This window comes from Rhinolophus sinicus, linkage group LG06, assembly GCF_036562045.2.
Source record: "Rhinolophus sinicus isolate RSC01 linkage group LG06, ASM3656204v1, whole genome shotgun sequence".
Taxonomy (NCBI): Eukaryota; Metazoa; Chordata; class Mammalia; order Chiroptera; family Rhinolophidae; genus Rhinolophus; species Rhinolophus sinicus.
The window spans coordinates 15,141,728-15,168,722 of NC_133756.1; the positions used below are offsets into that span (position 1 = coordinate 15,141,728).

General features: G+C 46.2%; 1 protein-coding gene across 2 annotated transcripts in view; it reads left to right on the forward strand.

Moving 5' to 3' along the window:
• The window catches only part of CFAP57 (cilia and flagella associated protein 57), a 59,316-nt gene extending 33,327 nt beyond the window's left edge, over positions 1–25,989 (forward strand). For both annotated transcript variants that reach the window (XM_074334552.1, XM_074334551.1), the window contains 7 exons: positions 474–632; positions 2,946–3,089; positions 7,140–7,256; positions 8,561–8,695; positions 8,777–8,920; positions 16,520–16,652; positions 25,619–25,989. In XM_074334552.1, coding sequence (XP_074190653.1) covers positions 474–632; positions 2,946–3,089; positions 7,140–7,256; positions 8,561–8,695; positions 8,777–8,920; positions 16,520–16,652; positions 25,619–25,800 — 1,014 coding nt within the window. In that variant the 3' untranslated portion in view covers positions 25,801–25,989. The remainder of the gene's footprint in view (positions 1–473; positions 633–2,945; positions 3,090–7,139; positions 7,257–8,560; positions 8,696–8,776; positions 8,921–16,519; positions 16,653–25,618) is intronic.
• The last annotated feature ends 1,006 nt before the right edge of the window (positions 25,990–26,995 follow it).

Consider the following 26,995-nt stretch of genomic DNA (forward strand, 5'->3'; position numbering starts at 1 on the left):
TAGATCCTTGTAGAATTTCTACAGTTTTTCCCACACAGTTTAGCAATAGAGAAGCCAAGTTCAAAGTAAACTCACATTCCTTCCTATTAGAAATCACACTACTAGTCAGTCCAGGGGACAGTCATGTCTTCCTTTCTTGGACCTGGCTAAGACGGCTCATCAGTTAGGGTTCAATCTCTTTGACCTTGATGGGCATGGATTCCAACCTTTCAAGGTCAGTGTTTCCATGGAAAAAACTGGATCCAGTCGGGGAACTGGTCTCCAGAGCCTCTTGATGCAGACAGTCCGTCCTCACATAAGGGGTTGAGACCGGACCTTACCAGACAGAATACTACATCATCCACTTGGCCTGGGAAATTCCTGACTGTCCCAAAATCGGACGGGGAGCTCTTTAAATTTATAGACAGTTGGGAGGAATGGAGACGAGTTCAAAGACCGTGTGTGATCTTTGTCGTTGCCATTTATATCTTTAGTTCAGCAGTCTGCAGAAGGAGATTGAAGAGCGAGCCAATGACATTGAAGTCCTGAAGGGAGAGCAGCTGAAGCTGCAAGGAGTCATTAAGTCCCTGGAGAAGGACATCCTAGGCCTCAAGCGGGAGATCCAGGAAAGAGATGAGACGATTCAAGATAAGGTGAAGGCCCATCTTCTGTCCTCCCTCAACTGCAGCCTAGATGGACCCAGGCAATGAGGACAAAGCCCGAGAGAGAGGGGCCTTGGCTTCTTGGAACACATTTCTTTAACTTGATGGGGAATGAAGAGCCAGTGAAGTGTCTACTGTGTGCTTGGCTAATTGCTGTAATCACATCACATTCAATTCTCCCAGCAACCCCAGGGGCCATGAGCAGCCCAGTTGTATGTATAGCACAGGAAACTGAGTTCCAGGTGGTTAAGTAGCTTGCTGAAAGTCATACCGTTTATAGGGGACAGACTTGGGGTAAGAACCTTCATCAGCTGACTACAAGGTCTCTGCTCTTGACTGCTCCAGGTATCCTAGGGTGACGGTCCCCATTGCCCACGTGGTGCCCCCTGGTCACAGAGGAACTCCCCCGTGTTGGCCCCATAACTGCTGGCCACCGAGAGGCTGGTTATCACTTTTTAGGCTGCCTCTCTCACAAAACACTTAGAAGACAGCTAGATCACATTTTGTGAGGCATACCACCTCAGTAGCCAAAATTTCATGCCATCCTCCTGAGCAAATCCAGGCTTCGTGCCCTCTTCTCCATTCCCTGTACCATTACTGCCTTAATTGGGCAGATTTCTCCAGCGGTTGAGAAGGTGGGCTTCAGTGCTATGTAGTTAACTAGGTTCTAGCACAGGCTCTTCCTTTTCCTGGCCTCAGGACCTTGGGCAACTTCTCTAAGCCTTTGTTTTCTCACCTGTGAAATGGGGCTTCAGGGGATCTGATAAGGATGAGATGAGATAGTACCCGCAAGTAATTTCTGCATGTAAGAATTTATGTATGTAGCTGGGCACTTTTTTAAGGGAGGGCCCAAAGCTGTCTTCAGATTCTCGAAGGGCTGTGTTTTGACAAGAAGGAAGTTAAGACCTCCTGACCTAGAAAATTGCAACAGCCTCCTGAGCAGTCTAAAGACCTTTCTCTCTACCTCCACCCCTGCTCGCTGCCACCATACCCTTTAATTGTGTCATTCTCTACTTAGAATCCCTTTGTAGCTCCCCATTGCCTATGGGGTCAGCAAACTTTCTTCTGTAAGGAGCTGGGTAGTACATATTTTAATCTTTACAGGCAGAATGATCTTTGTGAGAATTATTCAACTCTGCCGTTGCAGTGTAAAATCAGCCATAGATAATACACAAATGAATGGGCTTGGCTATGTTCCAATAAAATTTTACGAAAACAGGCAACAGGTCAGATTTGACCTGAGGACTGTAGTTTGCCAACTCCTGGTCTCCTGGATAAATTCTGAACCTTTAACCCAACATTCAAGACCCTTGCCTTCCTCCCTTCCTCCCCTCCAGCCTCATTTCTCACTTCCTCCTGCAAGTTGTCCTCAGCACCCTCAGTACACACTACAGCTTCCATGCCTGCCTCTTCTACGACACCTCTCACAGTGTAGGGTACATTTGTTGACACATCTGCTTTCCTAGCTAGTGTTTTCTCCTTAAGGGCAGGGACTGTGTCATATTTATATTTGGGATCTCAGGCCTTGGTGAAAGGTCTTTATTCGGTATATGTTTGATGGATGGCTAGACCTATATTCTAATTACTGTTGCCTGGCAACAGATTACCCCAAAACTTAGTGGTGAAAAAACAACTGTCTTATTATGCTCACAGATTCTATGGGTCTGGAATTTGGACGGTATGAGAGGAGGGCTTGTCTTTGTCCCTGATGGGCCCAGCAGGGCCACAGTCAGGGGTGACTCACACAGCGGGGGGCTGGAAGGTCAGCATCCAGGGGACTCCTTCATTCACATGCCCAGCCCCTTGGCAGGGATGGCTGGGAGGCTGGCATCAGCTAGGGCTGCCCACCAGAGGACCTAACGTGTTCTCCAGCCTGGAGGTCTCCGTGTAGTGGGACTACTTACATAGCCTCCCCCAGAGGACCAGGTGGCAGCTGCTTGGCCTTTTCTGAGCTAGCCTGGGAAGCCACACATCATGTGAGCTGCATTCTTTGCATTACATTCAAACCATGAGCCCGGCCAGATGCAAGGGGAGGGAGTCAGATCCTACCTCCTGATGGAGAAGCATAAGGTCGCATTGTACAAAACCACGAGGGATGAGAAATGATGTCGAGGCCAGCTTTGGAAAACAGCCACAACCTGTGTATGAATGAGTGAGTGAATGCATGTAGTCCTGGCACAGAAGCCGAGGAGTCAGTGCCACCTCCTAGTGTGTCCCCAGCGAGGAGAGCCGGCTGTGGCCTCCTACGAGGGATCCCATATATCTGGGCTTCCTGACAGCTCTCACTTCTCTCCTCAACTGCAGGAGAAGAGAATTTATGACCTGAAAAAGAAAAACCAAGAACTAGAGAAATTCAAGTTTGTGCTCGACTACAAAATAAAGGAGCTGAAGAAACAAATAGAACCTCGAGAGAATGAGATCAAGGTGATGAAGGAACAGATTCAGGAGGTGAGAAGTCACTGCCACACCCTGCCCTCTCCGACCAGCTGCTTCCTCCTGGGTTATTCCTGGCTGGCCTGGGGGTAATGAAACCTCCTCACAGCCCCTCTGCGCCCAAGGTGTGTGCAGCCTCCACTCCGCAGAGGATGCCACAGAGAAGGCCCAACCGGGGGTTCAGTTGTGCAAAAGCAAAAGGCTTTGGCATCTGGCTTGCCGTATCTTTGGGGTGGGCTCCAGCCGGACAAGCACCTCAGCGTGCGTGCTCTGGACCTCAAAGGGAAGGAAACCACGGCTTTTGCGCCTTTGGCCGCCAGGGGGCGATGTCTACTCAGCCACCAGCCTGTCGCACCAGAAAGGACACCCCTCCTATTCAATGTTTTTTCTCAAACTGGAAATGTTGGTTGGGGCCATATGCAAGCCGTGGTGTTTGTACTTCATATGATAAAGAGTGGGAAGTCATCAAAGGCCCTTGAGCAGAAGAGTGGCATAATTAAGTGTGTGTTCTGGGAAGCAAACAGGATGAAGGTAAAGAGGAGAAAGATTAGAAGCAACAGCAATGGGATAAGGGCTTCTGAGAGTCCAGTGAGGTACAAGTGTCCTCCTTGGCCCCTCTGCCCCATACACATTGCATTTCCTTATGCCAAGTGTTTACCTGTCAGCCTCTCCTCACTGGGCAGACAGCAGTGGACAGTGGGGTCTGTGATTGATCTAAACTTGAATTCCTGATTTCCCTCTCCTCCAGCTTCCCGTTTCTCAGTAAATGGTACCACGATCCACCCATGTGCTTAAGGTAGAAATGTAGAAGTCTTTTTGATTCTTCCCTTCACTTAACTCCTATATCCACATCATCACCAATACCTATCTGATCAATTTCCAAAAGATATCTCAAATCCAACGCTCTTTTCCTCTACTGCCTTCATCCCGGTCCAAGCGTCTGTCGTCTTTGGCCTGGACTTGACTCCAGCCACCAGGCTGCTCTCCACAGAGAGGCCACAGTGAAGCCCCCGTGGTGTCCCGTCCCACTTAGAAGAAAATCCAAAATCTCTACCCTGGCCTAAGAGGCCCTGCATAATCCAGCCTCTCCCTGCCTCTCAAGGCTCCCTTCCCTGCTCCGGCCCACAGGCTTCCTGACAGTTCCACGGATAAGCCAAGCTTTTCCCATCTCCAGACCTTCGCAATGCTGCTTCCTTTGCCCAGATCTTCACATGACTGGCTTCTTTGCATCTTTCAAGGTCTCAGCTCATAGGTCACCTCTTCAAGGAGGGCTTCCCTGACCACCCTTTCCAAAATAGCCTCCTGCTCCCTCTCCATTCTCTGTAATTGTGCTGAGCAAGGATAACAGGTAAAAGGGTGTCAAAGAGCATTGATGGCCCAACTAGAATTGAATACACAAAAGCTATAGTGGAGAAAAGCAAAGCCTTTTCTTTTCTCTAGGAGGCCCAGGAAAGAAGTCAGGTGGTGGGAATCAATCCAGGGCTAGGAGGGGTCCAGAGAGAGCATGTCCTTGTGGCAATGACTCTCCCTGGCCTCTGAGCTAAGGAAGGCTGCCCCCAGCTGACCACAGAGCTGCCTCCTGTGGAGCTCCTGTCTACCTTAATGGACCTCCTGCCATTCTTGAGTGACTTCAGGGCCCAGAAATGGCAGCCTGAGAATATGAGAGAGCGAGCAGAGGGCCCACCTGCCTGGAAATCAACACGCTGCAGGCCCCTGGAAATCACTGCCCCATTTCTCCCTCCTCATTTCACATATTTGTCAAGTGGATTTCAGATTGAGTCGGTTACTTTCCACCCCCACATACCTAAGAGCGTATTCATTCCCCATCAGTAACTGGGCCAACCATGGCATTGATTCTCAGCAGGAGATATGCCCACACCTTGGGAGTGATTCCAACAGGGCCCCTCCTACCCCCACCCTGGTGCCAGCTGCTGCCAGGGCTGATAGCTCAGCCTGACTCCTTCCCAAGGGGCCTCTGACCTTGGGGCTTTCCTCTGGGAGGGGGAGGTCAGAGACACATTTGGGCTCATTGGTAGAGACCCCTATGAAGGAAAACGTAATGCTTTCCTGATTCAGGTACCTCCCCTCACATGCACTTTTCCAGCTTCTCTTTGATGAGGCATGATTGTCTCCTTCCTAGAGGAGGAGTTCCCAGAACCCTATCATTTTACTTTACATTCTTTAATTCACCCAGTGCAGGGTTTCTGAGGTGGATAATTCTTTGTTATGGGGCCGCTGTCCCGTGCATTGTAGTAGGATATTTAGCGGCATCCCTGGCCTCTACCCACTAGATGCCAGTAGTAAAACCTCCTCTCAAGATGTGACAACCAAAAATGTCTCCAGTTGTTGCCAGATGTCCCCTGGAAGGCAAAATGCCTGTCCCCTGCGCTCCTCCTCACCCCCTTTGAGTCACTGAGTAGGATGAGTAACAGAGAAAAGTGGATGGGATTTCCACTTCAGGAAAAGGGCGCTTGTCCCCAAATACTAAGCTTGTCGCCTGGCTGCTCAGCCAGCTACTCAAATTTGACATATTTCACTTTTTTTTTTTTTTATGCAATCGTATAGCTTCTAGTTCAGAAATGGTATCTATTCCAGGTGACTTGCAATTATAGAAGACCTGGCAATTCTTCTGATTTCTGTGTATGTAAAGGAGAGAAACAGGTTCCTTTCTACCTTGACCGCAGACAGTGTTTATCCTGTTCCACCTTAACTTCTGTTTTCCTTCCCTCCTATCCCTCTAGACCTGAGGCTTCTTGAAGATAGAAACTCCCTCTTAATGAGTTCTGTATCCTTATGCCCATTGTAATGGGCGTATTCTAGCTTTACCTGTGCAGATGCCCACACTTGCTTTACCTGTGTGTCCTCTGCAAGGTGGCTCTGCCAACATTGTATATTTACCTTATCATCCTTCTTCCAGAAGGCAGGTTGTTTCATACCCTCCCCCTTCCTTCACTGTTGTTCCCCTTGCCTTGTACGCTTGCCGTGCATTCATTCATGTGAATACTTACTGAGTCTGCCTTTATGTCTATACAGGGTGCTTTCAATAATGATAACATTCTTCTAAGAGCTGCCCCTTCATGTCCGAACATGAACGTGGCTCAATAGGACCTCCTGCCACCCCAGAAGGTGGCCAGGAGCCTGAAATCTGAGCAAAGGGCCAGGAATCGACTAGAGGGACTACTCCATCCAGCCATGAAAAAATAAACCAGTGAACTGTCTCACCCCCAGAAAAGCAGTGAACCTCTCTATTAACAGAAATACTAGTATCCACCAGATTTAGTGTGAAAATCAAACATCATTCCTTTCTTTTGGGAGGTATTAGATCAACTGAGAGCTCACCCACAACTGGCCTCCTCCTAATCAGAAGTCCCAGCTGTGAGTCACATCTTTGGTTAATACAAATGCGACAATGCATAAAAAAATCTTTCTAAAATTACTCATGGTTTCTTCTTTTTCTTTTGAAGATGGGATACTCTCCCCTCAGTTGTTCTTTTTAAGACTTTTGCAATAGAATGATGAGGTCAAGGTTCCTTCTCCGCTTCCTCTTTCCTGTTTGATGCCTTTGACGGGGGATGCCTACATGCCAGGCCCTCAAACGTTGCTGCTTTGGAATCAACTCTGATGACTTGTGGCCCCAGCGGGTCACAATTCACACAACTTCACAAAGTAGGCAAGGAAGGTACTTCTACTGCAGGACCCTGCCTCCAGTTAGGGTGGAGACGCCAGCACATGACAGTTACCTATTTATAAGGAGTTTTTAAAAACAACGTGATCAGCGTGGCTGCAGGAACAGGGCACCTGAGAGGGAAAAAGTCATAGCCTGGCTATAGAAACACCTGATCCCGGTCAACATATCAGCCACAAGAGTGGAGGCTTTGGGGATGGCAAGGAGTAAGAAGAAAGGTTTTGTTCCAGAGGACAGGTGGGAACCAGAAACAAAATGCCTGATATCGGGGTGGCGGGGGGGGTGGCGGGGAGGCCTTCCCACTGAAAGACTTCAGTCCTCAAACCTAATTTTCATTCTCTGGCTCTTTCAGTCTTGACTCTGTCCCTTACTTTCTACAGATGGAAGCTGAACTGGAGCGTTTCCATAAGCAGAACACGCAGCTGGAACTAAACATCACAGAATTGTGGCAGAAATTAAGATCCACCGATCAGGAGATGCGCAAAGAGATACAGAAGGTATTTTCAGCACCTGGCAGTTCTTGGATTCAGGACCTGACACCTGTCTGCCACTGGCAGCTGGCTTCTCGGAGACAGTCAGCCCACTGCTAAGACATAGTCCCATTTTGACTCACATCCTTTACGTGCTCACTGCCTGCCAGATTTCAGGCCCATGCAAATGTACATGACTGGAGCCCTCTGAGACTATAAAATGACTTTGGGTAAAGTGACCAAGGGGTGGGAAGCCAGTCTCATGGGAATGCTCGCAGCATTGGCTTGTTTGTCCTGGGAAAGAGCCGACTCAGCGAGGTCGTTTGGAATCAGTGGTTAAAAACCTTGACTAGCAAATCAATTCTGAGGCTAGGAGCCCCTCAGAAATCGCCTCTTCTGGTCTCTCTGTGTAAGAAGGAAGGAAAGCAGGGCCAGAATGATTAGGAGGTGAAGAAACTTCACCCAGCACCCGTGGCTAGTTAACACATACAGAGCCAGTACTGGGAACCAGGTCTTCTGGTCCTGGGCCAGGACTTGGCTGCACCCTCACCCGCTGGCACAGGGCACCCTGTTGTGGTGGTTGGATCACATTGAATTTTTCCATCCCCCACATTAAGCATTGGCTCTACTAGGTAATACTAGAAGCTGCAGAACTACAAACGTGAACTGACAGATCCTGCCCTTCACAGACTGAAGAGGTCGATAGTGATTTGTGGCGTGTGCATAACAATGTATAATGCACGGTGGAAAATTACGGAATATAAATAAAGGGCTATGGATCCAAGAGAAAGGCAAGACTTGCTTGGTCTAGGGGAGGGGAAGATGGGTATCAGAGAAAGTCTGATGGAAAAGGGAGGATCTAACCCAAGTTTGTAGATGAACCAATCTGCACAATTTTGTCATTTTTTTTTCTCCTACCCACTCACAGCAGCCCCCAAGGAAGGATAACCCCTGAGTGAGCTAATAAGGGAGCATGGAAGCCCTGCAGGAGAGAATTGATACTCTCCATCTTGGCGCAGAAAGGAATGGTGACCACTGTGCTTCCTTTCACCTTTTAAGGCTTGTGATCCTGAAAGGAACCCAGAGCCAATAAAGGAATCAGTCTGTGTGACCTCTGAAAGATGACACTGTTTGGGCCAGGTGCACAAGAGTTTCAGTGCCCTCACCTCTAGGCTGTGTGCCCATCTAGGTCTCTGTGCCCAGTGGGGCCCCTGGCGGGCAACTGTAAGTCTCCAATGAGGTGTCTCTTGTCCCTTTCTTCAGTCATTAGCCTGCAGCCCCCACCCCTGGAGTATCCCTTCAGTGCCAAAAGTAAGCACCTCTGCTTGCAGGAGCGGGCCTTGGAGGCACTGGTCAAACGGTTTAAGACAGACCTTCACAACTGCGTGGCATATATCCAGGAACCCCAGCCGCTGAAGGACAAGGTCCGAGGTCTCTTTGAGAAGTACGTGCAGCGGGCAGACATGGTGAGCTCTACCTCCCTCGCCAGCCCTCCCTTTCTCTCGGGGTCTCCCCTTGCTCACTGAGAACCCCCTCTGCCCCATCAGGTGGAGATCACAGGGCTGAACACAGACCTGCAGCAGGAGTACACCCGTCAGCGGGAGCACCTGGAGAGGAACCTGGCCACTCTGAAGAAGAAGGTCGTCAAGGAGAGTGAGCTGCACCGCACCGATTACGTCCGCGTCATGCAAGTAGGTCCCTGTCAGCTCCCTTGGGGACTGAGCCATCACAGAGGAGAGAGCCTGTTCATGGCCTCTTGGAGACCACCCATACTCAGGGCTCCCCAAGTGTCCAGGGTTACCCACTAGCTTTCCCTAAAACATTCTCTTTGACTTCTCTCCTCTGACCTCCCCGAGCTCATCCTGGCAGTGACCATGGCCCAGAACCCTGCCAAGAAGGTTTTCTAGGCATTTCCATGCCCACCCCTGCCCCACCAATGCCCATTCATTTCTCCCCCCAAATGCTTGACCAGGCACCTGTTTCTTTTGTTTGTTTGTTTGTTTTGCCCCTTCTTTACCCAAAGCACTTCGGTGCCCTTCCGCATTCCTATTGACCTTTGCCCCCTCTGAACCTTCATCCACAAGACTTTAGCTTTCCTGAGTCACTCTCTCCTCCTTTCCTCTGTTTCCAACTCTTATTTCACCCTACTTCGTTCTGCTGCTTTTTATTCTGATGCTGGTACCACGTGGTACTTGCTGGCCAAGTCCTCTCCTCTGACCACCCCGGCCTCCACCCACCTCATCTGACTTCTCTGGTGCCTCAGGTCCCAACCCTTATCTCTTGGGGACAGAGCTCACTATACCCACCCTAAGAGTTGGCCTCACTCTAATTTAATGAGCTCTCCACAGCCCCCTCCCAGGATCCTCTGTAGGGCTGTTCAGAGAGCCTGACCCCATTACTGCTACCTCCACTTAAGCGTATTATCAAGACTGCCAGTCGGGCATCTTCTGCCAGATTTCTGTTTGGGTGTCAGTATTGTCTGAAGCAATTAATCTCAAAAGAGAACATCAGAACCTCATTTACAAGGCACGCACCTTTTTACACTTAATGTTTCTTTAATGTCATAATTAAAATACTGGAGTGGAGATGAGCAGCAGTTGGATTGAAACAAACCAGTTCACAGCTTGGCCAGCCCATCCACAGCTGGGCAGAGCCCACTGCAGTTCAGGCCAGGGCCATGCCATCTTATAACCAGCTTCTGCTTAAAAGCAGCCCAACCATCAAACCACCGCCCTCCTCCGGGGCCATGAAAGCAGTTTCAGAGGCCCAGAAAGAGAGTGGATCCATTGGCACTGGGAACCCTTAGGCACAAACAGCTGAGAAACAGCTATTGTAAGGGTCACAAGTACCCCCAAGCATGGCCTGCTCCCCAGGCTCTGGGGTGCAGTGTGCTGGGCAGTGGGACCAGTGTGGCTGCTGGAGCGGTTGTCGGCTGGTGACATTGCTGAGCTCTTATGTGTGCCTGGCCATGAGAGCACAGGCCGGAGACACCCTCCAGGGGCAGGGGGCCTCTGTCCATGCCAAGCAGACACCCAAGTCAAATGTCAGGCCTAGGAGAAGAAGGAAGAAGAAAGAAAGTGAAGACCACAGGCTAGCCAGAGGGTGCAAGCATCGCATGAGGCTGCTCTGGGCAGGCATGACGCCCCGGAAGCTGTGTGCCCACTCCTGCTGGGCCAGGGTACAAGTCAGGATGGAGGGAGCAGAGGAGACCCAGGCAGCCCTACAGAAGGGAAATCCCTGGAAGAGGGTTTTCTCGAGCAGCATTGTAAACCCACGTGTTATGAAGCCCAATGGACCCATAAAATGCCCCAGACAACTGCAGGGAGCAAGAGGGGACCCAGGAGGCAGGGCTCTGGGTCCCCACCCCTCAACCAGGGAGACTCCTTGCTTATTACAGTGGGCTCTGTGTAATGTTTTGTTTGGATGATTAAAAGAAAAAGAAAAACTTTTAAAACCACTGTTTTGGATCATACAAATTGTTTCTTTCTTTGATCTTAAGTTGAAGGAGAGGGCCGGGCCAGGGACAGGCAAGGAAGGTGTCAGGGCAAGCACAAAGTGAGCTGGCACTGTCGCTGTGCAGACCCAGTTTATCCTGCCTCAGCCACGCTTGTGGGGAGACCTTGAGTAAATTCCTTACCTTTAGGAGTCACCTTCCTTATCTATAAAATGGGGAAGAAAACACCAGCTATAACGAGTTAATGCAAGGTTTGAACACAACTAAGACAACTAACATAAAGCATTAGGCACTGGCCAGGTATAACACAGGTGCTCAAAAAATGTTATTTCCCTTCCCCGCCACCAAGCAAAAGACCTGTTCAAGAACCAAGGTGGAAATCCAGTGGGAGAGCCTGGAAGGCCACCACAGCACAGACCAGGGAGGGGTGCCTGTGGGCTGGGGGCATGGGACAGGGGACCACACTGACACCAGGGCCCCCCAGCTGTGGCCCGGGGCGCCCGGTGCCTTGGTATGCATTGGGAAGGAGCTGTGTCTACAGGTTCCAAGGCCCTGGCACTTCAGTCCAAACAGGCCAGGGAAGGCCAGGGCAGACAAGGCAACTGAGAGAAACTCATTAGAAAATACAGAGAATGAGATCACTGTCTCATCTGGATGCTCAGACAGGAAGGTGGGCCCCCCCCCACTTATTCTCCAGCCACTTGCAGATACGAAAACAAGAGTTGCAGTGGAATACAAATTATCTAGGACACGTACTTTGCTCATTCAGTATACATTTTTGAGGGAAAGCTCTGTGCCAGCCACGGAGGATTCCAAGATGAGTGTGACAGCATACCTACCCTCAGAGAACTCATCAAAGGGACCCTGAGTGAGGTACAAATAAGCACGGCGCCACCCACAGTATCCAGTGTTGTGAGCTCGTAGTAGGGGCGGGCTTCAGTGAGGGCAAGTGGCACTTGAGCTGGTCCTTGAAGGGTGAGTAGAGTGTACACTGGGAACAAATGGGGGAAGAGCCTTCTGGGAAGGAGGTACAACCTGTGAACAGGCAGAGAAGAATGAGGCCTTCAGGTGTTTGGGGACCCAGGAGTCCAGAGCCCTTAACTTTATTGCACAGCATGGGGGCAGGAATAAAGGGTAGCTTAGGGTCACATTTGAAAGGGCTTTCCATGCCACACCAAAAAGCATAAAGCTTATCTTACAAGCAGGTGCCATCCAAGGTTTCTTAAGTAGGTAGGGGTGTTATCTGTTCTGAAAAGGTTAACTCAGTTGGCAGGTGGAAGGCAGGTGGCAGGAAAACCCATTAGAAGATGACTGCCAGGTTAAAGGGAGATGCGAAGGGGCTTGGCAGGGGGAAACTGGTGATGTCAAAAGACATTTCAGAAGAGAAATCATTAATAGAAATGTCAGGTTAGACATGAGAAGAGGGTTGAAAAAGAAGCGGAGAAATGGCTCACTTGTGCAATTAGGCAGATGGTGAGCCCACCAACTGTGGGTTCCAGAAAGATGCCACCAATGCAGTACTTCGAAGTTCACGGAATAAATCAGGTGCAGACTCTTTCCACACTGCCATATTCTTAAAAGCAGCCATATTCTTAAAGATGTCAACTCAGAGAAGGCCAGTAGGGGGTGCTATAGGCATTGCTTCTCTTCTGGGCCCAAGGTAGGGGTTGGGTCTGAAAGATCTGCCAGTCAGTTCCCATCTGTGGCTCTCTGGCATTGATCTCAACCAAAGGCAATCCTGGACAGCTCAGCATAGCCCCTTTATGTAGACTACTTTCTGTATAAAATGGACCTTAGCCTCCTCAGCCAGTCTCTCTCCTACATACCCCACGACTTGACACTTGATGGGACCCCAGGTCAGATTTTCCTGGCTGCAGAGAAGCTGAGTGGGGCTCTGGAGGGGGAGGGGCTTTTGTAGACCATCCTGACCAAGGAGGTATCAGGAACAGAAAGCTCAGCAAACCTGTTGCATTCCCCTTTTAAATTCACAAAGCTACCCAAAGCACATACAAGCATACCTTGTTTTATTGCGCCTCGCTTTATTGCACTTCGCAGATACTGTGTTTTTTACAAATTGAGGGTTTTTGGCAACCTTGCATCAAGCAAGTCAGTCAGCGCCATTTTTCCAACAGTTCAGATCATGGTTAGCATTTTTTAGCAATAAAGTAATTTTTAGTTAAGGTGTGTACATTACCTTTTTAGACATACTGCTATTGTACATTTAGACTACAGTATAGTATAAACATATTTTTATTTGCACTGGGAAACCAAAAAAATGTGACTTGCTTTATTGTGATACTCGCTTTGTTGTGGTGTGGAACCAAACCACAATATCTCCCTGAGGGGGGCCTGTACAGTTGAGCCCATTGTGATCTCTAGACTCCTCAGAACATGGACCACCCTGCAAAGTACACTTCAGGGAGCCCAGCTTGTACTTTTGGGGGCTTCCATGGCCATCAGACTATGGGAGGTGATGGAATGGAGTTGGGAAAGTTGGTTCTGGGAGGCTGCAGTCACAGAGGAACCAGGCACTTGGATGCAGACACAACCAGATTCGAATCCCAGCTCTTCCATTTATGCACTGCCTCAGTTCCCTCATATGAAAATGATTCTAATAATACCTTCCTCATAAGGGGGTGCTGGGGACGAAATGAGGTAAATACATGCAAAATGTTTGATACGGTGCAGGGACCCACTCAGCCCTTGGAGTTATGATTTCTTATCATCATCGTCATCATCATCATCAAGCATTTAATGCCTCAACTCCTGCTTGTTCCCTCTGGCTCTGGGCCTGAAACACCCTTCCCCGTCCCCTGCCTCCCCAGGGAGCCCTCCTCACACAGGGTGAGCTCCCTTCTTCAGACTCTCATGGCATCTTTTGGCATTGGATCCGAGCTTGACTGGACTGTGCTCCTCTGTCTGGCACAATGACCAGTGTGTAACCAGCTTTCAGCAACTGGTTCTTATGTGATTTTTATGAATGAATGAATGAATGAATGAATGAATGAATAGAATGAATGAACAGGACAGGGGAATCGGGCTGCATTGAGTCATAAGTTTCAATCACACTCTGATACGGACTGAGCCATGACCTGGAGGTCCATTCAGGTGGCCAGCATCATGGAGATGTCCAAAGCTGACAGTGGGCTCAGAAACAGGCATTCACACCAAAAGGTACCAGGAGCCAGAAGTCCCAGTTAGGGTGACAGGGTTGTCAAGAATGGAGGGGCAGGGAGAAACTAGGATGGGGGCTCCCCTTGGGGCCCTTACGGTAGCAGAGGAGAGAGATGCTGAGAGCTGGTTACGAATCACAGGAAGGGTGGGTATGAGATTCAGTTCAGACACAAAATTGACAGAATTCAGTGACAAAATGGATGGAGATGACCAAGAAGAAGTAGTAACTCAAGATGTTTATGAAGAGGACTGGGGAAATGGTCCTTTCAGCCTGTAATTTTTATTCTGATTACTGTTACTGCATTGAATGAGGCAGGACAGTAAAGCTGAGTGACGCCAACTAAGAGGACTGGAGAGAGACTCTCAGCACAGGTCCCCATGAGGTCCCTACGGCTCCCCGGAGCTTCCTTTCTGGCTGGTCTCCCCTGCCTGAGCTTTACCCCCTGGTTTGTAATTTCCTCATTAGTAAGAATCTCGCCTTATTTAACGTGGTATCCACTGCACTAGTTACTCATTTGCTATTCATTCCGCAAATATTTATGGAGCATCTCTTCCAGGCAAGGCCGAGTCCAAGGTCGTAGAACCCAATAAATACGAATTTAATTGATTGTGTCATGATATAAAGTCTGCATGGAGAAGTTCCAGGAGAGGAAACTGGCAGAGTTTTATAGGAGAGCATCTGGAAAGGAAATGTGGGAGATTCGTCACCCACACCTGGATGGGTTAAAAGGGTAAAAGATCAGATGCAGAAAACCTGCTGACTTTATACAGAAACAGCACAGAGCTTAGCCTGAGAATGAGGGATTGGCAACGACTGGGCATTTTATCCAAGAGAGAAGAATGACGAATACTAAAATTAAGTGACACACTGAAAATCTGAAGGTATATATGACATGCTTAGATAAAGAGGCTCTGAAGGGAAAGGATATGATGGATGTCTCCTACTCAGCCCCTCTCCCTCTTGGGCTCCATAGGCCTGTCCCCATAACCAAGACGTGCTTTTCAGGACTCAGAACAGTGCTTGGGATCATCCTGTTCTCTGGGCTCTGACTTCACACTCACCATTCTGGAGAGAATGTCCCTAGTGAAAGCACAGTTTGTTCCTGGCACAGGTCCGTTTTACATAGATTTGGCTTGCATTCGCCTCATTCGGTACGCAGACCCTCAAGGCCTAGCTACCCACAGATGGCCTGGCTCACAGACCAGCAGTAGCATCTTTTGGGAGGTGGTTAGAGATGCACAATCTTGGGACCGGCTCCAGACCTACCAGGTCCGATGCCACATTTAATAAGACCCTCAGGTGATTTGTTTGCACAGTCATAGGAGTATGAGAGGCGCTGCTGTAGACAAGCCAAGTCCTGAGGCTGCTAAGAGCAAAATGGCCAGTGTCTCTCTCAACCCACAGTGATGGGGACACCTCCATGGAGCCACCCTTGGTGCCCTCATGCTGAGTGTGAAAATGAGAGCAGTGATTTGAGGTGTGGGAGGGAAGAGAGGAGAGAGTGTTTAGTCCCAGGGTGCAGGGTCCCCACCACCTGGCCTCCAGCAGGCTCTTCACCCTCAATCCTCTCTACTGCCCTCTCTCACTTAGCATTCCAGTGATACAGAACTACTGCAAGTGCCCCCCTCACACCAGCCATGTCATACTTCTGTGCTTTCGTCCTGCTGCTCCAGTCATCTGGGATCCCCTGACCTTCTCTTTGGCAACTCCTTCAAGCCTCAGCCTAAGGGTCAATTCCAAGAAACAACCCTGGTCATTCAGGAAGAGCTAAGTGCCTTTCCTCTGTGCCCTACTCCCGCATCACAGCAAGGTGGCCACCATGCTAAACTGTGCCCAGATCCCCCATTGCACCCTAAACTACTGAAAAGCAGAGGCCAGGTCTCACTGTCTATATACCTCAGGGCAGCACATAATTAGTACTCAATTAATATTGGATGGGAGGTGGACGGATGGATGGATGATATTGTCAAACACAAACAAGAGAAGTGAACTTCCAATGGATGTAGCAAATGTTAATTATCCATTTACTTCTCTGTGTTCCTCACCAAACAGAGTGCTGTTGGGGGCAGAAACCATGTCTTATTTCTGTGTGCATCTCGGGGACATGGCAGATACCCTATAAATGTAGGTTCAACAATGAATGGAAGAAAATGAATAAAGCACAGAACAGTATTTAAGAGCTCAGAGCTCCAGAACCAGACTGTCAGAGTCAGAATCCTGGCTCTGTCACTTGCTATCTATGTAATCTGGGCAAGTTACATGACCTCTCTGTGCATCAGTTTCCTCTTCTGTAAGATTGTGATTGTAATAGATCTAATGATAGGGTTATTATGCTATTTCAATGCATTAAATTCATATCAAATCCTTAGAAAAGTGTTGTTGCTGTTGATGTTGGGAAGAGCCTGGATAGATGGGAAGAGTGAGCACAGTGTGTATCTTATGTTGCCAGAGTCCACCTGAAGGTAAGCTCGCTGGTACCGTGAGAGGCTGCTCCATGAGCTAGGATGAAGATTCATGTTCCAATAGAAGAATCAGAGAATTCATCTTGGTCCAGGAACACCCCCATTTATTCCCCACACCCTCAGCCCCTGGCCAGGGGAAGTACCACGCCCACTAATCACTCATCCATCCGTACTCACTCGCTTCCCTTTTTTACTGCAGGAAAATGTCTCCCTTATCAAGGAGATTAATGAGCTCCGCAGAGAACTGAAACTCACCCGTTCCCAAGTCTATGATCTTGAAGCAGCTCTGAAACTGATGAAGAAAGTCCGACCACCAGAGGCCCCAGAGACAGGTAATGTCACCAAGGGCCAAGGGGGATGGGCATTGGAACAAAGGGACCAATGGCAGCCACAGGCAGGTCTCCCTTTGGCTTCCAAGGCCTCTCCTAAGTGTCCTCCTGTATCAGATCACATATACCCCATGGCCTTCTGGGAGCCTCTCCATGCCACACTCCTGCTCTCCTGTGAGGAGCCTGCCACATTCAAACAAAATCCTTGCAGTTAGCTCCAGTGTCAGAATTCAGAATCTTTCAGATCTTAAAGAATACTGTATACTGTATATTATTATGTTGGTGCAAAAGTAATTGCAGTTTAAAAGGTTAAAAATTGCAAAACCCGCAATTACTTTTGCACCAACCTAATACATGACAGCCCTAGAGGGGTCTGGGGCAGTGCCCTGAAATCAAACACATGAATATTTCTGTCATGAAACATATGAGTATTCACCCTAAACTCATCATTTACAAATGTTTTTCATTTTTAGAGCTTTTTGCCTTTTAGAATTATGGATAAAGGATTGTAAACCTGTACAATTAAAGGCAGAAAAAAAAAGATCAAAAGCTATTTAAAGGGAGAGGGGAAAGAATAACATTAGAAATAGTAAGTTAGTTAGTTATTCCAATTATCACTGACTTACTGACCGCCAAGGCAAAAGGGAAACAAAGAAATATGATCATGTGTATAGTTCTCATTTATGGAAAAAGGAAGGTGTTTGTTTGTTTGTTTGTTTGTTTGTTTGTTTTTCCTGGAGAAAAAAAACCTTTCCCTGGCACTAAATTCCATGAAAAATTTATCATGTGGATGCTTATGAAAAGGATACTGAATAACATAATTAACAGTCTATAACTGTAGGTTTTCAGACAATAAAAAAAAGATTCTTCAGGTGTCCATTTTTTATCTGGACAGTCAATAAATACCAAGAGTAAAATGCATTTCTATGGAAAATTAAGCCAAAGTGGTTCAAGTATATTGTTTTCTGGTGGTTTACATTCAGGAATAAAGGTTAGACACTTGATGAATGAAACATCTCGTGACTGTGGACTGAGTTTTTCAAATATCAGTTTCCTCATGTACTATGGTTATATAAGATATTATCATTGAGGAGAAAGTGGCTGTAGGATACACAGGAACTCTACTATTTTCATAACTTCTTGTAAGGCTTAAACTATTACAAAATTATGTATGTATATAAATAATTTTGTTTTCTCATGTGCCCTTTTCATTGGAGTTAAACAGAACTTGAGACAACAGTAAACCCTCTGAGTAGTACCGGAAGGTCTAAAGACCCGACATAAGAGCACAGCCTGTATTATAAAGACCAAGATACTTGACTTCTTGGAGGTGAAAACATCTTCGGTTGAAGGTGAAGCATAGATGTGTCTATGAACATTTGCAAAACTTCTCTTTAAAAAATATTTCAAAGATGCCCAAGCATCCTACCAAATAATCAGTTGAGATATATCCAGGTTCTTCTTATTACTACCATGTTTCCCCGAAAATAAGACCTAGCTGGACCATTAGCTCTAATGTGTCTTTTGGAACAAAAATTAACATAAGACCTGGTATCTTATAAGACTGGGTCTTATATAAATTTTTGCTCCAAAAGATGCATTAGAGCTGATGGTATGGCTAGGTCTTATTTTTGGGGAAACACGGTATCATGGAAATTTTTAGACAAACACAAAACTAGAAAAGTCTAATGAATCCATTCCCCAACTTCAACAAGTATCTATTTCTGTCATTCTTGTTTCATCTGTATCCCCACCCCCAGTTATTTCCTCCTACACCCATCATGGATTATTTTGAAACAAACCAAACATCATATCATATAGTTTTTCTTCTGGAAGATTTTGTTCATAACAGTTAAGGATGGGTCCTACCAATTGTCTGCCTTGATCATGAAGAACTTAAATCTGACCTCTGATTTTGAACATGGGCCTGCCAAGGCAAGTTAGCTCAAAATATACATCCTCAAGTTGTTTAATGAATTGACCAGTTCAGTTGGTTTTTAAGAACTCTTTATCCAAACAGGACAGGTTGCGATTCTCAAACCATCACTTGTTTTAGTAACATTTATTATTCAGTTTTCATTCACATAATTAACTAACAGGTCTAATAGACACACCTGCTTGTTTTCAATTATTAAAACCATATCAGAACGGCCGGATTGCTCAGGTAGTTGGAGCGTTGTGCTCCCAACACCAAGGTCACCAGTTCGATTCCCACAGGGGCCGGTGAGCTGCACCCTCCACAACTAGATTGAAGGCAATGAGCTTCCGCTGAGCTGCCGGAGGGATGGCCGCATGGCTCCATTGGTTAGAGCACGAGCTCTCAACATCAAGGTTGCCAGTTCAATTCCCACATGGGATGGTAGGCTGCACCCCCCCACAACTAAGATTGAAAACGGCGACTGGACTTGGAACTGAGCTGCGCCCTCCACAACTAGATCGAAGGACAATGACTTGGAGTTGATGGGCCCTGGAGAAACACACTGTTCTCTAGTATTCCCCAATAAAATTTTTTTTTAAAAAGCCTATCATTAGAACTTCTAGCTAATTGAAAACCTACTACAATAACATAAAGAAACCACAAGATCAAAGAAAGAAACAAGAGACAAAATTTTGAAAGCTGGAAAATGGAAACATGAGTGGTAACTGACTTCATAGGCCCAAAAAACCTGACTCCTAAACCAGAAGTGGGAATACTAGAGGAAACCTAATGCACATCACAGAACCCTCAAAAGGCTCAGGAATTAGCAAAAGCCAACATCTCTGGAAGTGGGGGTAAAGGTGGGGCTCAAAACAAAAGGGAAAAATCTTTAAGAAGATCTACCTAATATCCAATACAATGGTTAAAAATAGACCTTCACCAGGACCATCATCATGAAATTTCAGAACACCAGAGTACAAAGAAAAAAAAAGTCCTCCAAACTTCCAAAGAGGATTGGAGTAGGTTTCATGCAAATGATCAAAAATTCCAATTACAAAATACAAAGACAACACACAAAAATCAGCTGCATTTTTAATGCACTAACAAGGACAATGCAAAAAGGAAATTAAGAAAACAATTCCAGGGGAGTTCCGGTCAAGATGGCGAAATAAGTAAATGCTGTGCTTACCTTCTGTCATGACCACATCAAAATTACAACTAAACTACAAAACAACCGAAAATCACCTAAAATCTTGCTGAATCGCCAAAGCCCCACAACGAAGGACATGCAGCAAAAGCCACCTCGAGGCTGCTAGGAGGGGCAGAGGCATTAAATGTACTGGTCCCGCACCTGCATGTGGCCATTAAAAATGAGGAGGGATATCTCGGCTGTGGAGGTTGCCCCCACCCCCAAGAGCTAGAGGTCCCAGCCCCACCCCAGCCCAGGGTTCCAGTGCCAGGGAGAGAAGTCCCCATAATTTCTGCTTGTAAAAACCAGCGGAGATTGTGACTGAGTAAGACAGAGAGCAGCTGGAGTCCCAGCGCTTCTATTAAAAGGACCGTGCAAGGACTTACTCTGAGCTCCAGCACTGGGGCAGCAGGGACATATGGTGGGGAACTGAGTTGTCTGGCTTGAGACAGGGGCTGGAGGGGCAGCTTCCTCCTGGACGGAAGAACTGGCGGAGGCCATCGTTTCTTTGTTGGGCTCTCTGTCTTCCCAGCATGCAGACACAGGTGGCTGCCATATCTGAGCCTCTGCTGTGTGTTGGCCACGCCCTGGTGATTCGAGGCCCCGCCCCACCCAACTTTTGGACACACCCAAGCCACTTCCACTGGTTTTTTTGTACAAACCACCTTTCTTAGCTCATGCTACAGACTTTCATAGGGTCTCTCAAAGTTTCACAGAACCCAGACAAGCAGCAAACACCCAATAAGAATAGCAAAATGAAAAAAAAAATTCAAAAAATTGAGAAGAGTTTAAGGGGCCTCTGGGACAACATCAAATGTACCAACATTCACATTATGGGGGTACCAGAAGAAGAGAGAGAGCAAGGAATTGAAAATCTAGTTGAAGAAATAATGACAGAAAACTTCCCTAACCTGGCAAAGGAAATAGATATACAAGCCCAGTCAGCACAGAGTCCCAAACAAGATGAACCCAAAGATGCCCACACCAAGACACATAATTAAAATTCCAAAGGTTAAAGACAGACAGAATCTTAAAAGCAGCAAGAGAAAAGCAGTTAGTTACAAGGGAGCCCCCATGGGATTGTCAGCTGACTTCTCAACAGAAACTTTGCAGGCCAGAAGGGATTGGCAGGAAATATTCAAAGCGATGCAAGGACCTACACCAAGATTACTCTACCCAGCAAAGCATTTAGAATCGAAGGACAGATAAAGAGCTTCCCATACAAGAAAAAGCTAAAGGAGCTCATCACCAACAAACCAGTATTACAAGGAATCTTAGCAGGACTTCTTTAAGATGAAAAATGAAAATAGGGTTGGCTGGGTGGCTCAGGTGGTTGGAGCGCCGTGCTCCTAACACCAAGGTCGCCAGTTCGATTCCCACATGGGCCAGTGAGCTGCGCCTTCTATAGCTAAGATTGTGAACAACAGCTCTCCTTGGAGCTGGGTTGCCATGAGCAGCCGGAGGTTGGTGTGAGCTGTCGTGGAATGCTGTGTGCTGCTGTGGGCTGCCATGCGCGGCTGGTAGCCATCATGAGTGGCTGGCAGCCAGCGAGAGCTGCCGTGAGCTGCTGTGAGCGTCCGACCAACAACTGGCAACCGACTGCCTCAACTGGGGGAACGCAAGGCTCATAATACCAGCATTGGCCAGGGAGCTGTGTCCTATGCAACTAGACTGAGAAACAACAGCTTGAACCAGAGTGGGGGGGAGGCAGAAGAAGGGGGGAAATAAATAAAAATTAAAAATATGAATAATAAAATGGCAATAACTACTTATCATCAATTACTTTCAATGGAAATGGATTAAATGCTCCAGTCAAAAGATAGGGGGCTGAATGGATGAGAAAACAAGACCCTTATACATGATGCCTACAAGAGACACACTTCAGATCAAAAGACACGCACAGACTGAAAGTAAAAGGATGGAAAAAGATATTTCATGAAAATGGAAACAAACAAAAATCTGGGGTAGCAATATTTGTACCAGACGAAATAGACTTTTGAAAAAAGACTATAACAAAAGACAAAGAAGGACCTAGTAATTCCACTTCTGAGTATTTATCCGAACAAATCCAACATGTTACTTCAAGGGGACATGCTTATCCATATGTTTATCGCAGCTTTATTTACATAAGCCAAGTTACGAAGTCAACCTGGATGTCCCTGAATGGATGAATAACTAGGATGTACACCTGAAACTAATATAATATTGTATATTAGCTATATTTTAATAAAATATTTTTAAAAATGAACACAAAGTGGGTCATGGACTTAAATGTGGAAGGAAATATAAAAAATGAAACTAATTTGTTCGTACCACTGGAAAAAATAAAACAATTTCATTTACAATAGCATCAAAAAGAATGAAATACTTAGGAATAAACTTAACCAAGGAGGCAAAAGACATTTACACTGAAAAGTATAAAACAATGCTGAACGAAATTAAAGAAGACACCAATAAATGGAAAAACATTTCATGTTCATGAATTGGAAGACTTAATATTGTTAAGATGTCAGTACTCCCTAAAGCAATCTACCAGTTCAGTGTAATACCTTTCAAAAGCTCAAAGATGTTTTTCAGCAGAAATAGAAAATCCATCCTGAAATTCATATCAAATCTCAAGTTACCTCAAATAGCCAAAACAATCTTGAAAAGGAACAAAGTTGGACATCTCACACTCACACTGATTTCAAAACTTACTGCAAAGCTACAGTAATCAAAATAGTGTGATACTGGCATAAAAACAGACATATACCACGTTTCCCTGAAAATAAGACCTAGCCGGACAATCAGCTCAAAATTGTCTTTTGGAGCAAAAATTAATATAAGACCGAGTCTATAATATTAATATAATATAATATAATATAATATAATATAATATAATATAATATAATATAATATAATATAATATAATATAATATAATATAATATAATATAATATATAGTACTGGGTCTTATATTAATTTTTGCTCCAAAAGACGCATTAGAGCTGATTGTCCGGCTAGCTCTTATTTTCAGGGAAACACGGTATTAGATTGGTGCAAAAGTAATTGTGGTTTTTGCATTTATTTTTAACCCTTTAAACAGCAATTACTTTTGTACCAACATGATAGATCAATGGAATAGAATAGAGAGCCTAAAAATAAACCCTCACATATATGGTCATATGATTTTCGACATAGATGCCAAGACTGTTCAATGGGGAAAAGACAATCTTTTCAACAAATGGTGCTGGGAAAATAAGATCTCAATAATGCAAAAGAATAAAGTTGGACCCTTACCTTATATCATATACAAATATTAACTCGAAATGGACCAAAGACCTAAATGTAAGAGCTGCAATTATAAAACTTGTAGAAGAAAATATAGGGGGAAAGCTTATGACATGGGATTTCGCAATGATTTCTTAGATATAACATCAAAAGCACAGGCAACAAAAAGAAAAAATATCAAAATTTAAAACTTTTGTGCATCAAAGAACACTATCAACAAGAGTGAAAAGACAACCCACAAAATCGAAGAAAAATATTTACAAACCGTATATCTGATAAAGGATTGATATCTAGAATATATAAATAACTTCTACAACTCAACCAAAAAAAAGAGATTAAAAAATGGACAAAGGACTTGAATAAACCTTTCTCCAAAGAAGATATACAAATGACCAACAAGCACATGAAAAGATGCTCAACGTTACTAACCATTAGGGAAATGCAAATCAAAACCACAACGAGATATCACCTCATACCCATTAATAAGCATGGCTATCAAAATAAACTAAACAAAAACAAAACCAAAAAATTAAAAAATTAAAAAATGGCAAGTGGTGGCAAGGATCTGGAGAAATTGGAAACCTAATGTACTATTGGTGGGAATGTAAAATGGCATAGCCACTATGAAAAACTCTATGGCAATTCCTAAAAATATTAAAAATAGAATTACCATATAAATCAGAAATTCTACTTCTGTGTGTATACCCAAAAGAATTGAAATTAGGGTCCCAGAGAGATTAGTTGTACACCCATGTTCAGAGCAGCATTATTCACAGTAGCCAAAGGTGTAAGCACCCAAATGTCCATCAACAGATGAATGGATAAACAAAATGTGGTGTATACATACAGTAGAATATTATTCAGCCTTAAAAAGGAAATTTTGACGTATGATACAACACAGTTGAACCTTGAGGACATCATGCTAAGTGAAATAAGCCGGTAACAGAAAGACAAGTACTGTATGATTCCACTTACCTGAGGTACCTAGAGTAGTGAAATACATAGAGACAGAAAGTAGAATGTTGGTTGTCAGGGGCTGAGGAAGAGGGAAAGGGGCAGTTGTTGTTTAATGAATAGAGTTTCAGTTTTCCAAAATAAGAAGAGTTCTGGAGATTGGTTGCACAACAATGTGAATGTACTATAACACCGCTAAACTGTACAATTAAGATGGCTAAGATAGTAAATTTTATGTTGTACATATTTTACCACAATTGAGTCAGGGAGAGGAGGTAGGGATTGAAGTTGGGAAGTGCTGCTGTGGAGAATGAGTGAGTTTGCTGACTACTGTGTTTCCCCGAAAATAAGACTTAGCTGGACCATCAGCTCTAATGCGTCTTTTGGAGCAAAAATGAATATAAGACCTGCGATTATATTACGTTATGTTATGTTATGTTATGTTATGTTATGTTATGTTATGTTATGTTATGTTATGTTATGTTATGTTATATTATATCCGGTCTTATGTAAGACCGGGTCTTATATTAATTTTTGCTCCAAAAGATGCATTATTGCTGATGGTCTAGCTAGGTATTATTTTCAGGGAAATACAGTATAGACATAAACACCACCTGGAATTGGAAACCAAGAATTTCAATCTCACATGTTACCTTTTCAGTAGCCTGCATCAGGTCAGATATAAAAGTGGAATCCCCAGATGGTTGGATAATCTCAGGTTTGGGCTGTGCAGGGCATGTGGGGGTAGACGGATAGGGCATCTAGAACTCCGAGGGTGCTGCAAGAAAATGGTGCGAGAAACTCATTGTTTCTAACTGGGTCTAACCAGACCGAAAAGGGAGTGAATCTAAAAGGAATCCATTTGGTAGGTTAAAAATGGAGTTGTTTGGGAAGAGGTCTAAATTCTGTCAGAGAACAAGTGTCTTGAGCACAAGGCAGTTAGGTTGTGATGGGAGAATGGAGTACAAGAGTGAAAGATTTCAAAGATGCAGTGTCCTGATTGGGATGAGGGAGGGGAAGCCACAGGAGTGGGTGTCGACATGGCGTGGAGCCCGAGGACACTGATGCTGAGAGCCCAGCTTTGTGAGGCGAGGTGATGGGATGAGCCCTGGACCCTCGGGGACACTAGCATTGCTCAGGATGGCAGCCGCTCAGGATGACTGAGAGTCACAAGGAATGTCCTCAAGGAATGTGAATGAGTGGCCACACCAGGAGGGGTAGGGGGCAGTCTGTACAGGAGCAAGGGTTTTACCTTAGGAGAAAGACTGGCAGTTTGGAAGCCAACCTAGGTCAACAGAACAGTGCCACCTGCTTGAGGTGTGGGGAATGGGAGAATGAGCAGCCTGCACTGGAGGGGGCCCTCAAGGCAGGCAGACTGGGGGGCTCAGGAGAGGGCATGGGCTGAGGTCATGCTCAGACTTTGTCACTCTGAAGCGTGTCTCTTCATTTCTCCATCTCTGCTAGAGAGTGCAATGGCTTATCTCTGTTTCCCTAGCATCTGGGATTGTCGACTCCATAGTAGGTGGTCAATAAAAATTTGGGGGGGCAGGGAGGGAAAAAGGGAGGATAACCTGGTTTCAAAAAAGCATTGCAGCAGCCCAGTGACAGGCCCACATTAGTCCTGCTCTGTCCCTTACAGCACCCAGGAAGGACAGTCTCAGCATCGCTCCCACCAGAAGACTAAATGAGCAAGAAGAAACTGGGAGAATCATTGAAATGCAACGCCTAGAAATCCAGCGTCTCAGAGACCAGATCCAAGAACAAGAGCAGGTCCCAGGGTTCCACCCCATTGCCGGCATTAATCTTCCATCTCTCGAGTAAAAAGTGGACTCTGAGATGCAGACCAAGTGAGCCCCTCTGGTGAGCTGTCTCCAGCCACACTAGAAGAAGCACTGTGCATCTGTCCTGAGGCCGACGCTGGGCTGCAGTTCCCGCGGCACTGACCGCACCAGCCTTTCTCCAGGCCTGGGGAATTTGGCACGTGATCAGAATAAAAATGTTTGCCCACAATTGTGTCCAACTCTCTGCTTAGCCAGGGAGCTGAGGAAGGGGGGGGAGGGAAAGAGGGGACGCTGAAGGCTGGAGGGGCTCCAGCTCACGCAAAGCCACCGCTGCTTATTCCTGCAGAAATCACACCCAACTTGGAGCTGGCTTCCTACTGCACGCTTTCCTCTCTGGGACTCAAGGATGGGCTGCCTGCTCCCACTTTAAGTATCACTGCCTGCACTTCTGACCTGACTTTCTTCTCTGCCAGCCAAATCAGGGCCAGACAAAGCCTCCTACGTTTTCTTCTCCTTTATGAAACCTCACGAGGTGTTCTGAGGATTTTTATATCTGTGTGAAGATGAGCGTAAAATAATTGAACATGGCAAAGTTACTGGAGTTCCCCCAAGTCTCCCTCATCTGCTGACCCTGTTGTTAGAACGATATAAGCAGAGCTCTGCCTTTATTTCTCTTAGCTCTACACTTGTCGTCTTTGTTCCATGGGGCCCTGCCCCCTCCTCCATTTCTAGGGGACACCTGTTCCTCTGGGCCCCATACTGGGTGACCCAGCTACACATACCAGAAAAGATAGTTTTATGCACTAAAAAGCAAAGCAATATACTCAGATGTTCCTGTATTCTCCCACCTGCAGATGCCAAGCACCCTTCTTCTAATAGCCAAATAACAAATATTTAAGCCCCCAGTCCCTGCTGGTCCCTGCTGGCTGTCGGAAAGCTGGCATCTCCAAGGCATCTCCCCAACTCCCCCAGTCTGCTATACCCCAACTCTGACCACTGCTCTTGGGTTAGTTTCCCCAATGAGAGGTGAGACATAGCTGTCACAGTTGGCAAGGCTCTCCTGAGGGCTGGGCTTAGCAGAAGGAAGGCACAGGGCCAAGGCCACAAAGGAAAGTATACATGGGCCTGCCCCTCCTTAGCTATTCCCCACCCCCACCCCCAGCCCACACCCTGTCACAGTGGCCAGCTTATCCCCTCCAGACCAGTGTGTACCCCAGCATGTCCTCTGTCCACTG